This window comes from Talpa occidentalis, unplaced genomic scaffold (assembly GCF_014898055.3).
Source record: "Talpa occidentalis isolate TD23 unplaced genomic scaffold, MPIMG_talOcc4v2.1, whole genome shotgun sequence".
Lineage (NCBI taxonomy): Eukaryota > Metazoa > Chordata > Mammalia > Eulipotyphla > Talpidae > Talpa > Talpa occidentalis.
The window spans coordinates 77,406,138-77,420,556 of NW_026555331.1; the positions used below are offsets into that span (position 1 = coordinate 77,406,138).

The 14,419-nt window shown below is 36.5% G+C and overlaps 1 protein-coding gene across 9 annotated transcripts in view; it reads right to left on the minus strand.

Annotated features, from left to right (window-relative positions):
* The window catches only part of SUGCT (succinyl-CoA:glutarate-CoA transferase), a 793,244-nt gene that overhangs the window by 298,140 nt on the left and 480,685 nt on the right, over window positions 1–14,419 (minus strand). Inside the window, exon 13 of one of the 9 annotated variants that reach the window (XM_054692301.1) lies at window positions 10,833–11,024. The exons of the other annotated variants lie outside the window; for them this stretch is intronic. Coding sequence (XP_054548276.1) covers window positions 10,839–11,024 — 186 coding nt within the window. The 3' untranslated portion in view covers window positions 10,833–10,838. Of the gene's footprint in view, window positions 1–10,832; window positions 11,025–14,419 lie in introns of those variants that run through there. 9 annotated transcript variants of the gene reach the window in all.

The window sequence follows — 14,419 nt, forward strand, 5'->3', positions numbered from 1 at the left end:
ATATACAGGTGATTCACTTTTAGGAAATCTAAGAGATTTTTAATATCTATTCCCCTTTACCATTCCGTATACACCCACTTAAAGAACTAACAGGACTTCTGCGACTAAAAGATGATGAAAAAAATAGTTGAAGTTTACATATGATATTGTCTAGAACTTTTGAAAAAAAAATGGTGGCAGGAAGCTACTAGACAATGTTTATGTTCCAAATCAACTAGTAATTTAAATGTTATCCTCGCTTCCCCATTATCCTTACATAATTAGGAGCTATATTTTGTTTCCCCAAAACAAATTTGCATTGTTCAGTTAGAATACTGAACTCATTGCTAAGAAAGTATAATCACCAATGCTAAGAAATTAAGTGAGACAAGTTAGAAAGATAAGTGAAGGCAATAAATAACAAAAAAAAAATATTGAGGAAGGCTTAGTCTCCTTCTTTCAAATGTCTAACACTTTAGACATTGATGGTTGTGTTTTTTTCAGTGGATACATATGAAGCGGAATATCCAAAGTATTTACTCTCAAATATCCAAAACTTCTCCCAACATACCCCCACAACCACTCATGTTGCAGGATAGGTATTCTAAAGAAAGTGTTTAGCAAGATAATCATTGATATCATGGGGGGGGGACTTAGAATTTTAGATTCATCCACTCATTAGAACTTGCATAAGATGTGTACTCTCTGTTATTAAGTTTTTATATTTTTATATCCAAATATTGGGTATGACAACTCTCCAGGATTGCTGTGAGGATTTATGGGATGATGTCTATATAAGCATGGTTACTTGTAATACCAGTTGCTCAATAACTGTCAGTTAATTGAAAGTGAGAATTGAATCACCAACAATCTGTGGGGATATTGAACTAAGAAGAACGCCTTAAAGATGTTCAAAAATGAAATTAGAAATAAAGATCAAAGAGATGGGCATCCCCGGTGGCGCAGCGGTTGAGCACTGGGTTGCGAAGCTGCCCGCAGCCTCTGCAAGGCCGGTTCGATCCCTGGCTGCTCCCCGGCCACCGGAGGAGGGTCCCACATGGCGCGCAGACCTCTCCTGCCGCACGCTGCTCCCCTCAGCAGTGTACTTCGGTCCTTCTGCCTGTTCTGCTCCCCGCTCTGGCTCTGGTGAATATTCTCACCCTCCCGTGCTTCTGACTGTACCCAGTGCATGTATAAATAAATATATAAATAAATCTTTAAAAAAAAAAGGGAAGGAAGATCAAAGACATTTTAAATTATTTACAGTTTTATTCTATAAAAAATTCTATATTCTATATTATGTGAATGTGGTTAAAAGTATCCATTATCTCTGAAAACTCTAGGATATGATGAAAATTAAAGCTGTACTTTTACATATCTATTACTAAGCAGTCAGTAAAAACTACTCTTGAAAACCCACTGTGTGTGTGTGTGTGTGTGTGTGTGTATGGGGGTGTAGCGTGTGTATGTGTGTTACTTACAGCTTATTACTTAGGGGAAAATAGAATGGATTAAGTCACACCTGGTGAAAATGTAAGGGGAAGGAGAAAAGAGGGGAAAAAAGGGAATTCAAAATGTCTGCAGAGATCATTAATGCCCTGATACCAAATGATACAAGGACATCTTTGGCTTTGATTCAAACAGTTGTTCAGTTTTGAATATCATGACGACAATCTAAAGAGCCACAGCTGGACTCTGGAAAATCTTGTCTGATTCTACTGTTATAAAAGTAACAAATCTGCTGTAAGGTTGGATGACACAGAACCCCTTCAGAATGAATCCTGTCGAAGCCAGGGACCCAGAGGAGTTGCTTTATGCAGTTTTGCTAAAAGACATGATTTGTTTTTAAGTTGCTCTAGTATTAAGAAAAGCTGAACAAGCAGTTTTGAGAGGTCATGGCTCAAGTTAAAACAAAAGTCAACATTTGTGATCAAGCATTGTGATAGAAAGCATTCTTTTTGCTCTAACCTCTTCCCTCATTTCCCGAGTTTCTCAGCTCACTCTCCAAAGAAGACAGAGGACAGATCTCTTTATCAAGATGAATCACTTACCCACATGGCTTATCTCCTGTCCCCTCTTGTTCTACAGAAGTTTGATGCTACAGCGAATGCTACTAGTAACACCATTTGATTTAGAAATAAGGAGACATGCCAGGTCTTTCTCAGACACATTCTACATTCTTCATTAATCACAGCACCACAAAATCTTAAGCCAGCAGGGACTTCACACATCATCAATTTAGCTACTTATTTTTAAAGAAAAGTTGATACTTTATACACCACAGTAATATAATGAGATTAAAATTCTATATTTCTTCCAGAAATGTTAAGGTTTCCCCAGAAGACTTTTTCTACTACCACTCTTTAAAAATAATTACCATTAAGTTAGGCAGAGATTAGTTCAATAAATAATTTCCACTGATTCCTCATGATACTCAAGAATTATTTGACACACATTTACCTGCCATCCTTATAAGACCCTCCACCCCGGCTTTTCATCTTTTCTTTCTCAAATTCCACAAAGTTCTCTAGAATCATCTGACCACAAATGAATGAACTCTAAGAGAACCCAAAATAATTCTATGTATAAATTTACCTCTTTTAGAATATAAACTGTATGCCCTATGGAATTTTTTTGAGAGCAAAATAAATACTTTCCCTGTAGACAAACCAATAAATTTTCTTTTCCTACTCCCTACCCTGAATTTTCAGAGGCCATTTTCTAGATTAAAATATGCATCCAGGGTGTAAGTTTTCAGGGGCTTTCTTCCTGCAAAGTTGATTTCTTATACACCTTCCAACAATCACTGACCACATCCTGACCAAAGCTAAGCACTCTGTAATGCTAAGCAGATCTGGGCCTGCCACATTCAGGACAGCTGTCAACACTTGTCCAGCACCCTGCCTTCTACTCATCCCTCCCCTGCAATTAGCCAGGAGTGAAGTTTGAAGGTAAGTGGACAGCTTCTGAGACCAAAAACAAAGAAAAAATGTCTCTTGACTGTGTTTTACAAACACTTTACTGAGGTTAACCACTGTCTGAAACTATTTTATTTCTTTTAGTGTTACCCTTTTCTCCTGAGACAGTTAAAGATGATCTCACACATTCCCACATAATCCCAGAGAATTCTAGAATTCCACATATTCACACTTTATTTTAAGAAAGTGAAATCTGACAAAAGCTTTTCTAAAGACTGAAAAGTATCTGGGCAATGACTCCTGATACTTAGCAAAGGTCTCAATCAGATTTAAGCCAAATGATTTTATTTATTCATGCGTTCTTTCAATAAACATTTTCTTGAGCATCTATTTTGCTTAAAATACTGTGACAAATGCTGTAGATGAAATAAAAACAGAAGATACAACTTCTCCCCTCATTAGTTTAATAGTTATGTATCTATGAACAACTGTGAACTCCTGTGTGTACTGAAACATTAGGGTCTAAAACTTTGGAATAGAAAAATAATTACTTGCATTTCCAATGCAGCAATCATTAGATATGGAAACCCAAACTGTAATTTTCACTCAAGTTCACATTTTCTCATAATGTATTTTGTATTCAGATGAAGAAAATTGTAACAGAATTGATGCATTATAATTAATTGTTGATCCTCATTTAGACAGTTAATTGCTACACTTTGATTTCTTTTTAGTTTTTCTTGGTCAGTATTACTGCATTTGGGGTACTGCTATTTAAAGAAGTAGTGAACACTTCCTGATAATTAAGATGTGGCAAGTTTACTACAGAAAGCACAATAAAATGCACTTATTTTTTAAAGTGCCTTCATAAAACCATTGTAGGTCAAATTACAAACTGAAAGGCACTTACATGGTGTTTTGATCACTGGTCAGCTTTTATAGATGAGAAAACTTAGGTCTAGAAGTAATATGGCCTATTTTTCAAAGAAAAGTGTCTCTACTGTAGATTCATGCTTGTTCGCTCTCACTTTAAACATATTTTGGTTATCCAATTCTTTAATCCCCAAAAAGAAAAGAAAATCACTACACACAGATGCAATAACTGCTGCAGAATCAAAAGATTTACAGTAGAAAGGAAACAGCAGCAGAAACATCACAAAATAAAGACATCATATACATCACAAAATGTATAGCAGTTGGGTGACTTAAATGAAGAGAGTTCTGTTAGCATGAATAGTCTTGCATGGTTTAACTGCAGCCCAGTCTATATTTTTGAATCTCTTGGTTCAGCCTCCTCTGCTAAACTCTAAGCACACTGTTCTCTGGTTCTGAACATTTATAAGTTCTTCCCCACCGTCAGGCTTTGCTTGCACTGTTCTAGCTGCTTGAGACCCTTCTGTCCCCATTCTATACATAGCTGTATTCTCTTTTCAGTTTTACAGTATCTTTCATTGTGTGTGCAGTCAGCAAATATTTTTTGGATAAATAAATTAAAGAATAAATATAATGTTAATCCTTTCAAGAAAAAAAATAGTATATTCTACCTAGAAAGCAAAGAGAGAAATACATACATGTCCACCGAAAATTCTGAAATGATTATCTCAAAAATAAAAGCTGAAGCCCAATAAAGTTATTACTGAATTAATGCCCTCATGCAGACATTTTTCTTGAAACTCATATTTTCCTTACTTAATACAAGTAGGGTTTGATAACAATGTGACTATGCAGACTTCATTTTTTATGGAAGAAAGCTACACATAATGATCTCTATATACCATGTTTCACATATTGATGGGAAAAAAACACATAAATTTCTGCCTATTCATTTTTCCAGTAAGTAAATGAAAAATAATATCTACTTTATGATTTAGGTATGCTATATGATCTATGTATGCTATATATATATATGTATGTTGTATATAGACATATTTCATTATGTCCATATACAGCAATACAATATCATGTATATGTACAAGCATTTTTTTCATTGAGCACATAGGCAGTTTCCATAATCATTGTAAGCATTGGAGGTTTAATAAGCTTAAAAGATTTTTAATGCATTTTTATATTCAGGATAGATCACTGGTCAAAGGGTTCAGACACTTTGCTTATATTTAAAATGTAACACTCAAGTAGCAACAAATTAATTCAAGTTCATTTTTAAATAATCCTTCAACATTCAAATAATTGAGAACTTACAACAGAAATTCATAGCCACATTTGAATCTTCTCAATGATTTGTCAATCCAAGTTACACAGTTCACAAGTCTAAAGAAGATTCCTTTTTGGCCCAGCTGCGCCAACTCAACCTGGAATGGGAAACATTGAGTTCTGACACCCTTAAAAGCTACCAAGATTTTGTGATAGAAATGAAGCTGACAGTTCTGTCAGGGATGTGAGAAGCAAAATCAGATCCAGCTAATTCCTGCAGAGATGTGCTGGCTCTATAGTGTCGTTGGTAAAATGAGCAGATATAAGTGCAAGAAAAAAGGAAATAGATATTGAGCAAAAGGATAACACTTCAGACATTACTTATAGGGTGCCAAAGTTCAACAACCACTGAAGGAAAGGAAGGGATTAAGTGTCTCCTTGGGAATCTGCTGTTCCTCACATACTAAAGAGCATGTCCTCATGTGATTTCTTTGGTACTTCCGGTAATGGAGTTGTGGGTTCTTGGCACTATATAATGTCCTGCTATGAGTTTTTTTTTAAAAATTTAAATTGAGATAACATTGGTTTACAATACTGTATATGATTTAGGGGTAAAGGTTTACAATTCCTCAGATGTAAATTCATACTGCATCCAACAACCAAAGCTCCCAGAGTCCTTTACCATAGACCATTGGGATGCTCCCCACTTTGTTCCCACCTTTACCTTCCACCCCCCTCCTCAATTTTGCAGTCATGTTATAGGGTTTGTTTGGTTATGCTTAGTCAGTTCTTTTAGTATTTGGCTTTCTTCTTCTGGCTTACTTCACTAGTATAATCCCTTCCTGTTCCATCCACGTTAAAGCAAATGGCAAGATCTCATGTTTATGTGTGTGTATGCTATATGTTATGTGATATATATAATATCATGTATATGTACAACCATTTTTTCATTGAGCACATAGGCAGTTTCCATAACTACTGTAAATAATGCTGTAATGAACACAAGAGTGCATCTATTCAATTTTGAGTTAATTTTTGTGCATGGTGTAAGAGGCTGGTCTAGTTCCATTTTTCTGCATGTGGTTATCCAGTTTTCACAGCACTATTTCTTGAAAAGAACTTCCATTTTCAGGTATGTACTCTTGTTTCCTATGTCACAGATTAATTGTCCATGTAAATGTGACTATTTTGTGCTCTCAATTATATTCCATTGGTCTATGCGTGTTTTCTTATTCCAATATAATACTACTTTGATTATTATGGACTTTGTATTATCCTTCTGGAAATGTGATAATTTCGTTCCTCTTATTTTTTTTTATCAAAATCACATTGGCTGTTTAGGATCTTTACTGTTCTATAGAGATTTCAGTGTTTGTTCTAGTTTTTTCAATGTTTTCTATAGAATTTGAAAGGGATTGCATTGAATCTATATATTTTTTACTTTGGAAAAAAGTAAAGATTTTGATTTTGTTAATTCTTCTAGCCCATGAGCATAGAACATCTTCCCATGTCCTTGTGTCTCCTATTTGTTTTACCTGTGTCTTGCAGTTTTCACTGAGTAGGTCTTTCACATCCTTTGCTAAGATTAGTCTTAAGTATTTAATACGTTTTGATGCTACTGTAAATGGAATTGATTTCTTTCCTTTCAAGTTCAGTATCTGTGTATAAGAATGGCACAACTTTTGAAGTATTGATAGCATTAATTCTTTGTGTTCTTGTCCAATTTGAATTCCATTTAACTTCTCTTGCCCAACTGCCCAATGTTATGTTGCATAGCAGTGGTAAGAGGGGACATCCTGGTCATGTGCCCAATCTTAGAGGAAAATCTTTCAGGTTTCTCACCACTGAATATGATTTTAGTTATGTGCTTGCCAAATATGGAATTTATTACATTGAAATGTCTTCTTTCTAGCCCCATGAAAATTAAAAGTTTTGATGATAAATGGATGCAGAATCTTGTCAATGCCTTCTCTGCATCAATGATATGAACCATATGAATTTTGTCTTTCCTTTTGTTAATATGATGAATTACATTGATTCATGTGTATATATTAATTCACACTTGCTTCCCTGAAATAAATCCACACTTGATCATTATGTATGATCATTTAATTGTATTTCTGAATTCAGTTTGCTAGGATTTTGCTGAGGATTTTTGCATTTATGTTCATCGGGATATTGGCCTTAAGTATTCTTTTTGTGTGTTGTCTGTCTGTCTTCTTTTGGTATCAGAATGTTGACCTGATAAAATGTGTTTTGGACTATTCCTTCTTCCTCAACTTTTTGGAAGAGTTGTAAAAGGACAGTTATTATTTCCTCTTTGAAGCTACATTAGAACACACTAATAAACCATCTGGTCTTGTTTTGGGGAGTTTTTTTAGTATATTTCAGTTTCCTTGGTTGTAATTGGTCTGTTCAGATTTTCTATTTCTTTCTGATTCAGTCTTGGAAGGTTGTATGTTTCTATGACTGGTCCATTTTCCCATATTTTCCAATTTATTGTTATAAAGACATTAATTATGGTCTCAATCCTCTGACTCTGAGACATCTGTTATAATTTCTCCTTTTTCATTTCTGATTCTACTTATTGGTGTGTTCTCCCTTTTCATCTTTGTAGTCTAGCCAGAGGTTGGCCTATGTTGACTATTTTTTCAAATTCAAATTTCATTGTTCTTTTAAGTTGCCTTGGTTACTTCCAGGTCATACAATTCTGCCCTATTTTTTATTATTTTCTTCATTCTCTTGATGCTTGTTTTTTTTACCACCCCCCCCCGTCAGTTCCTTAAGGTTTAATTATTTTATCATATGGGCTGTATTGCTACATATTTCCCTCTTTGAACTGCTTTTGCTGCATCCCCAAGGTTCTGGTAGGTAGTGTATTCACTTGTGCTTGTGCTATTTATTTTTTAACTTCTTTGATTTCTTCGTTAATCCAATAGCCATTCAGGTGTATAGCATTCAATCTCCACATATTAGTTCTTTTTCTAACTTTATTTAGTGATTGATTTGTAGTTTGAAACTATTCTGATCAGACAAGATACTTTATATGATTTTATACTTCATGAATTCATTGATTCTTGTTTTGTGATCCACGTATGGTCTATCTGGAGAAATGTCCCATGTGCACTTGAGAAGAATGTGTACTCAGCTTTTTTAGGGTGTGATGCCCCCTAAGTGTCTAGTAGATGCATCTAGTTTAATTTCTCACTTAAGGCTATTATTTCCTTGTTGATTTTCTGTCTGATCAATCCATTTATTGATGTAAGCAGGGTGTTGAAGTCCCATACTAGTATTATGTTGCAGCCACATAGTATTGTGTTGTCTGCTTTTAGATTTGTTAATAGTTGTCATACATATTTTGATTTTCATTTGCTTGGTACATAGATATTGACAAGTTCTATATTTTTCTGATCTAGTTATTAACTATTATATAATATCCATTCTTGAATTATGTTACCATTTTAAGTGAAAGTAATTTTATCTGATACAAGTATCACTGTATCTGTATTTCCTTTTTTTCCCCATCTCTTTGTAGGTTTATGTTCCGACAAATCATTTTGAGCCTGTGTTCCTCTTTAGAGTTCAGAAGGGTGTCCTGGAGGCAACAAAAATTTGGATTTTGTTTTCTGATCCAAAAGTCACTCTGGGGTCTCCTTGGTGGCACAGGGGGTTGATACAACACTATGAAGCTATCCACAGCCACTGTAGCATGAGTGTGATCCCTGGCCAGGGAGGAGACCCACATGGCACAGCAGACCTCTCCTATCTCACCCGCTGCTGCCCTTGGCAGTGTATTTCAATACATCTCTCTGTTCTGCTTTCCACACTGTCTCTGGTGAATCCTCTCACCCTTTGCATTACTGGCCTCAACCCCAGCTCTTGTATGCATAAATAAATAAACCTTTAAAAAAAGTCACTCTGTATCTTTTGACTAGTAGGTTCAGCCCATTTACAATTAGAGTGATTATTGATATACGAACATTTGCTATTGCCACTTGTGTTTAAGTCTGTTCTATGAATTTATTTCTTTATTAATTTCTTGTGATTTTTCTTCACTTTAAGTAGGAATGTTGCTTTCTTTTTTTTTTTTTTTTTAAGATTTATTTATTTATTTATTTATACAAGCACTGGGTACAGTCAGAAGTGTGGGAGGGTGAGAGAATTCACCAGAGCCAGAGCGGGGAGCAGAGCAGGCAGAAGGACTGAAGTACACTGCTGAGGGGAGCAGCGGGCGGCAGGAGAGGTCTGCGCGCCATGTGGGACCCTCCTCCAGTGGCCGGGGAGCAGCCGGGGATCGAACCGGTGCTGCAGAGGCTGCGGGCAGCTTCGCAACCCAGCGCTCAACCGCTGCGCCACCGGGGAGGCCCAGGAATGTTGCTTTTAAAGTTCTTGTAGGTAAGGTCTGATGTTTGTATACTCCTTGAGCTTCTGTTTATTTTAGAAGTCCTTTATTTCGCATTCATATCAGCAGGTGAGTCTTGCAGCATATAGTATGCTTGGCTGGCTTGGTTTTAATCTTTGAGTATTTTGAATACATTATTTCATTATCTCCTTCCCTATAGGATTTTCTCAGAGAAGTCACATGTAAGCCTAATAGAGCTATCTTTATAGGTTATCTGCTCTCCACCCCTCCCTTACCAACTTACAGGTACATACATTCCTGCTTGAATCTTGACAGTTTCACTACTATGTATCTTGCTATAGGCCTCATTAAATGCATTCTTTTAGTTTCATGAACTTGCATATTTAATTCCTTCCCAAGGTTAGGGAAATTTTCCTCTATTATTTCCTTGAAAGACTCTGTTCCACTCTTTCCCTTTTTCCCTTCTGAAGCACCCATTATTCTTTTTTTTTTTAAAGATTTATTTATTTATTTGTTTGTTTATACAAGCACTGGGTACAGTCAGAAGCGTGGGAGGGTGAGAGAATTCACCAGAGCCAGAGCGGGGAGCAGAGCAGGCAGAAGGACCGAAGTACACTGCTGAGGGGAGCAGCGGGTGGCAGGAGAGGTCTGAGCACCATGTGGGACCCTCACCAGGTGGCCGGGAATCAAACTGGCACTGTAGAGGCTGCAGGCAGCCTTGCAACCCAGCACTAAATCGCTGTGCCACTGGGGAGGCACTGCACCCATTATTCTTATGTGGTTTTCTTAGTGGTGTTGGATGGTTCTCATATTACTTCTTCATTTTATTTATATCTCATCACACTCTTCTTACACAAGAGTTATTAGTATATTACTATCTTTGTAATCACTAATGTGCTTCTCTATTTGTCTATTATACTTCCCTAGATTTCTCTTACATTCATGACCTCATTCATTGTGTACTTTATCCCCTAAATTTCTGTTATTTTCTTATTTAACATGTTGATTTTGATCTTCTGTTCATTGGTTTTATATCTGTGCTCATTAAATTATTTTCCTGAATTTTGATTTTTACTTATTTGATTAGTTTTTCTGAGTTTTTTTTTTTTATTTGACTTGTCTACCTGAGTTTTCTTCTGTCACTTTGAGTTTTTCATTATAGTATTATTGAACTTTCTATCTGATAGGGTGACAAAGCTTTCTGCCTTTGGAGTCTGGATAGTTGTTCTCACATTGCCATTTTATGTTCTCTTGAGATATCATATTTCCATATTTCCACTTGTCATAATTTTTTCTGCCCATTGTGCTGATTGAGGTCTCCCTATTTTATTATTATTATTATTAATATCTTCAGCATAATTTAAGAGGTTAAGCTATTTTAATTTTCACAAATTCATAGAATGTTCTATGGATTTGTTTGATTTTCTTTATTTTGGCCTTTTCTGGATATGTACTAGGATCTGTTTTTTAGTTTCTGAGTCAGCAGAGAGGGGGAGTTGGAAGGATTTGATGTTAGTATGGATGAGTTGGGATACAGCCAGCTCCTGTTTGTGGCACACCCAATATTCCTCCTGTAATGAAAGACTCAGCAGCCCCTTTGTTTTCAGTGTGCTCTGAAAAGTAAACAACAGATCCAAGAGGTAGAAAAGGGAAGTGGAGCCTCCCTGGTGGCTTAGGGGTTAAGTCTCAGAACTACCACCTCAATGGCCCTCTGGCAGCAAAGAAGCCTAAATTTGATCCCTGGCTAGGAAGCTAACCCACATGGCACAGCAGAGCTCTCCCATTTAATCCACTGCTCCCCTTAGCAGTGCATTTCAGTGTATCTGCCTGTTCTACTCCCCACTCTGTCTCTGGTGAATCCTCTCACCCCACCCCACACACCTCTGGCCTTCACCCCAGTTATTTACACAAAAATAAATAAAATAAAAATCTTACAATAATGGAATAATTCTTTAAAAAGAGAAAAAAAGAAAGGAAGTGTAGTTCAAAATGCCTGTTGTATTATCTCTCCCAGAACCTAGCCTATGTGGACAGCTCCAGTCCCTCCAAAGAGATTTTCCCCTTTCAAGAGTGTGCCTCTATATAAGTTCTGCTCTTCTTTCCCCAGGTGCCCTTACTGAACAAAGAGCCATGCCACCATTTTCCTCTAATACAGACCCCCTACCCATAAGTTCCTCTCTCTACCCACCTTCTGTTGAACGTGGCATGAGTCTCCTCAGTTTTTATCCTGTTGATTTCTTCACTGGTCCCTGCTGTCCAAGGGATAATCAATCCCACTCCTATCCCTCTGGCTCACTGCTCCAAGAGCTACAGCCAGTGAGGGCTAGAACCTATTAGTGGAGTCTCCCATGATTGGAGGTTGGGCTGTCACAGCTGATAATTGGGGGCCAGGAGTGGTCAAGCTATATGTCCTGGGTTTTTCCAAGAGTCATAATGTATCTATAATGCCATTTTCCAAACAGAAATCTCAACAAGACTGGCCTCACATTTATGCTCTACAAAGGTGAGAAAGTCTGCAGTGGCTGCTCTGCCCTGGGAAGATTTGGAAGCTCTGTTCTAGTAAAGCAGTCAATAATCAACAATTAGGAACTAATAAGCAAATTCCCTTTAAAGTGGTTTTTACAGCAATCACAGAAATATATTTTTATTTTCTATTATCTTTTGCTCAAAAAAAAAAAAAGATTGTTAAGAGTGTACACTTGGGGCCTCCCTGGTAGCACAGTGGTTGATCGCTGGGCTGTGAAGCTGCCTGCAGCCTCTACAGCACTGGTTCGATCCTGGCCACAAGTGAGGGTCCCACATAGCACACAGACCTCTCCTGCCGCACCCGCTGCTCCCCTCAGCAGTGTATTTAGTCAGTCTGTCTGTTCTGCTGCCTGCTCTGGCTCTGGTGAATTCTCTCACCTTCCTGTGCTTCTGAATGTACCCAGTGCTTGTATAAATAAATAAATAAATCTTTTTTTTAAAAAAAAAAAAGACACAACCTATGAAGCTATCCACAGCCACTGCAGCACAAGTTCGATCCCTGCTCAGGGAGCTACCCACATGGCAAGGTAGACCTCTCCTGATATGTCCACTGCTCCCCACAGCACTGTATTTCAGTCAATCTGCCTGTTCTGTTCCCCACTCTGTCTCTGGTGAATTCTCTCACCCCCCATCTCTGGCCTGTACACCAGTTCTTGTATGCATAAAGTAAATAAATCTTTATAAATAAATAAATAAATAAATTTGGGAATAACTTTTGCCACAGGAGTTATTAAGATCACAATTCTGGTGTGAAGGCTCAAATAATTTTTAGAAGCCTACTTGCAGTTTGAGTGGCTGCCCAGTTCCTACACAGTGAGAAACTGCCCTTGTTTTATGTTATAATGTTAACCAAGAAAGAAGAGAGATACAGATAAATTTGAAATCAAGACAGATTTAAATTGGATTGATGTTCTCTAAGTTTCTTCCTTCAGAGCCCTCATGTTAAGGTCAGTTGCACAAAAATCCTGAGAACTAGGAAAAAGAAGTATGATGTCTATATTTAAATACCCAGAGTGCAAGAGGAAAACCCTATTCATGTTGTATTAATATTTTCAGTAACTTTTCAGATAATATCTAGGCCTATAATGATTACAGTGTGGTTAGGAAATGAGCAGTAATGAACAGTGTTGAATCATTTCATCTTCTAAGAAAAAAATCAAGAACAAAGTCTAATGATTATCCCTAGCAAGTAAAATATTGCAGACCACAAAATGGTTTGCCATTCTAATCCATTTCAAGCATAAACAAACACATACTTGTATGCACACACATACCCCTACATGGAAACCATAGTCAAAAGCTGAAGGAGTTAATTTTGGCCTTGGAGAAAACCCGCTTTAAGCACTGGTTCAAAAGCTCTTAAATAGCAGAAAAATCAATACACTTTTATCAGACTTCAGTGTTTATAGAAGCAATACAAAACAGGATTTTGTTAAATGTATATATTACGCCAGATCAAACTGTAAGTTAAAACATCTGTGTCCAAGTTAATCTCAGATATAGCATGGAGATTATTTGAATTGTGTGTTTCCTTTAGTGACCTTTTTAGATGTGGCTTTGGGCAGGGGGACAGGCGGGGGAATAATTTTCTTAAGCTTTTAGTTGCTTGCAACAGTGCCAACAGTTGAACATAACAGCAATATTTTTTTAAGTTACCCAGATGAATAGCAAAAAGAGAAAGAAAGCCCCTTTAGTTATTTCAAGATAGTGTTGTATAGAAAATCTTAAAAAATAAATTATAGAGACAGAAATATAGGTATGTGGATCTAAGATTGCTGTAGGCTATCTATGACTTAAAATTTTCAATTAAAACCACTTTTATGAGCAATAATCACATTCTAGAAAGGCATACACAACTTGCTAGTGAATTATACTACTTCCTTGATGAAATGAACCTTAAAGCATAAGCAAATATAATGTACTTAGTTTAGTTTAACATGCACTGATGTTTTTTAAGACAATAAAGTGTTACAGAAAATGTCTTATAGAAAGTCCTTAGTTCTTGTTTGGAGGAGACAAGAAAACAAGAACTGAAGTTGATGGAAGCTTTCTTTTTTTAGATATGTTTTTAAGGGATCAGACATCTGTAAATCAAATCCATTTTGATTGAAACAATAAATTTGATTCAATTCTGAAATTTCATTTCAAAAGTGTAAGAGAGAAATTCATGGGACACCTCAAAGTAAATGACAAGCCTGGTCTCTGAAATATGTCAGGAACACATTAACACCATGTAAAAATAACAGCAGAGCCAAACCAAAGTCACAACGGCCAAATGTCCTGAAAACAGGGCTCTAGAAAAGAAATTCGTTGATCTAATATTAGTTGAATCTTTGGTAAGTAACAGACACTTCATACTATTAAATTCCCTTAATATTTTTGGTGTAGCAATGCTATTCTTTCTTTGCTTAATTGATTATATTCTGGGCAAGAGATATGGACCCAAGATTAGGAAAATTTAATCATAGATGCTACAAGTAAA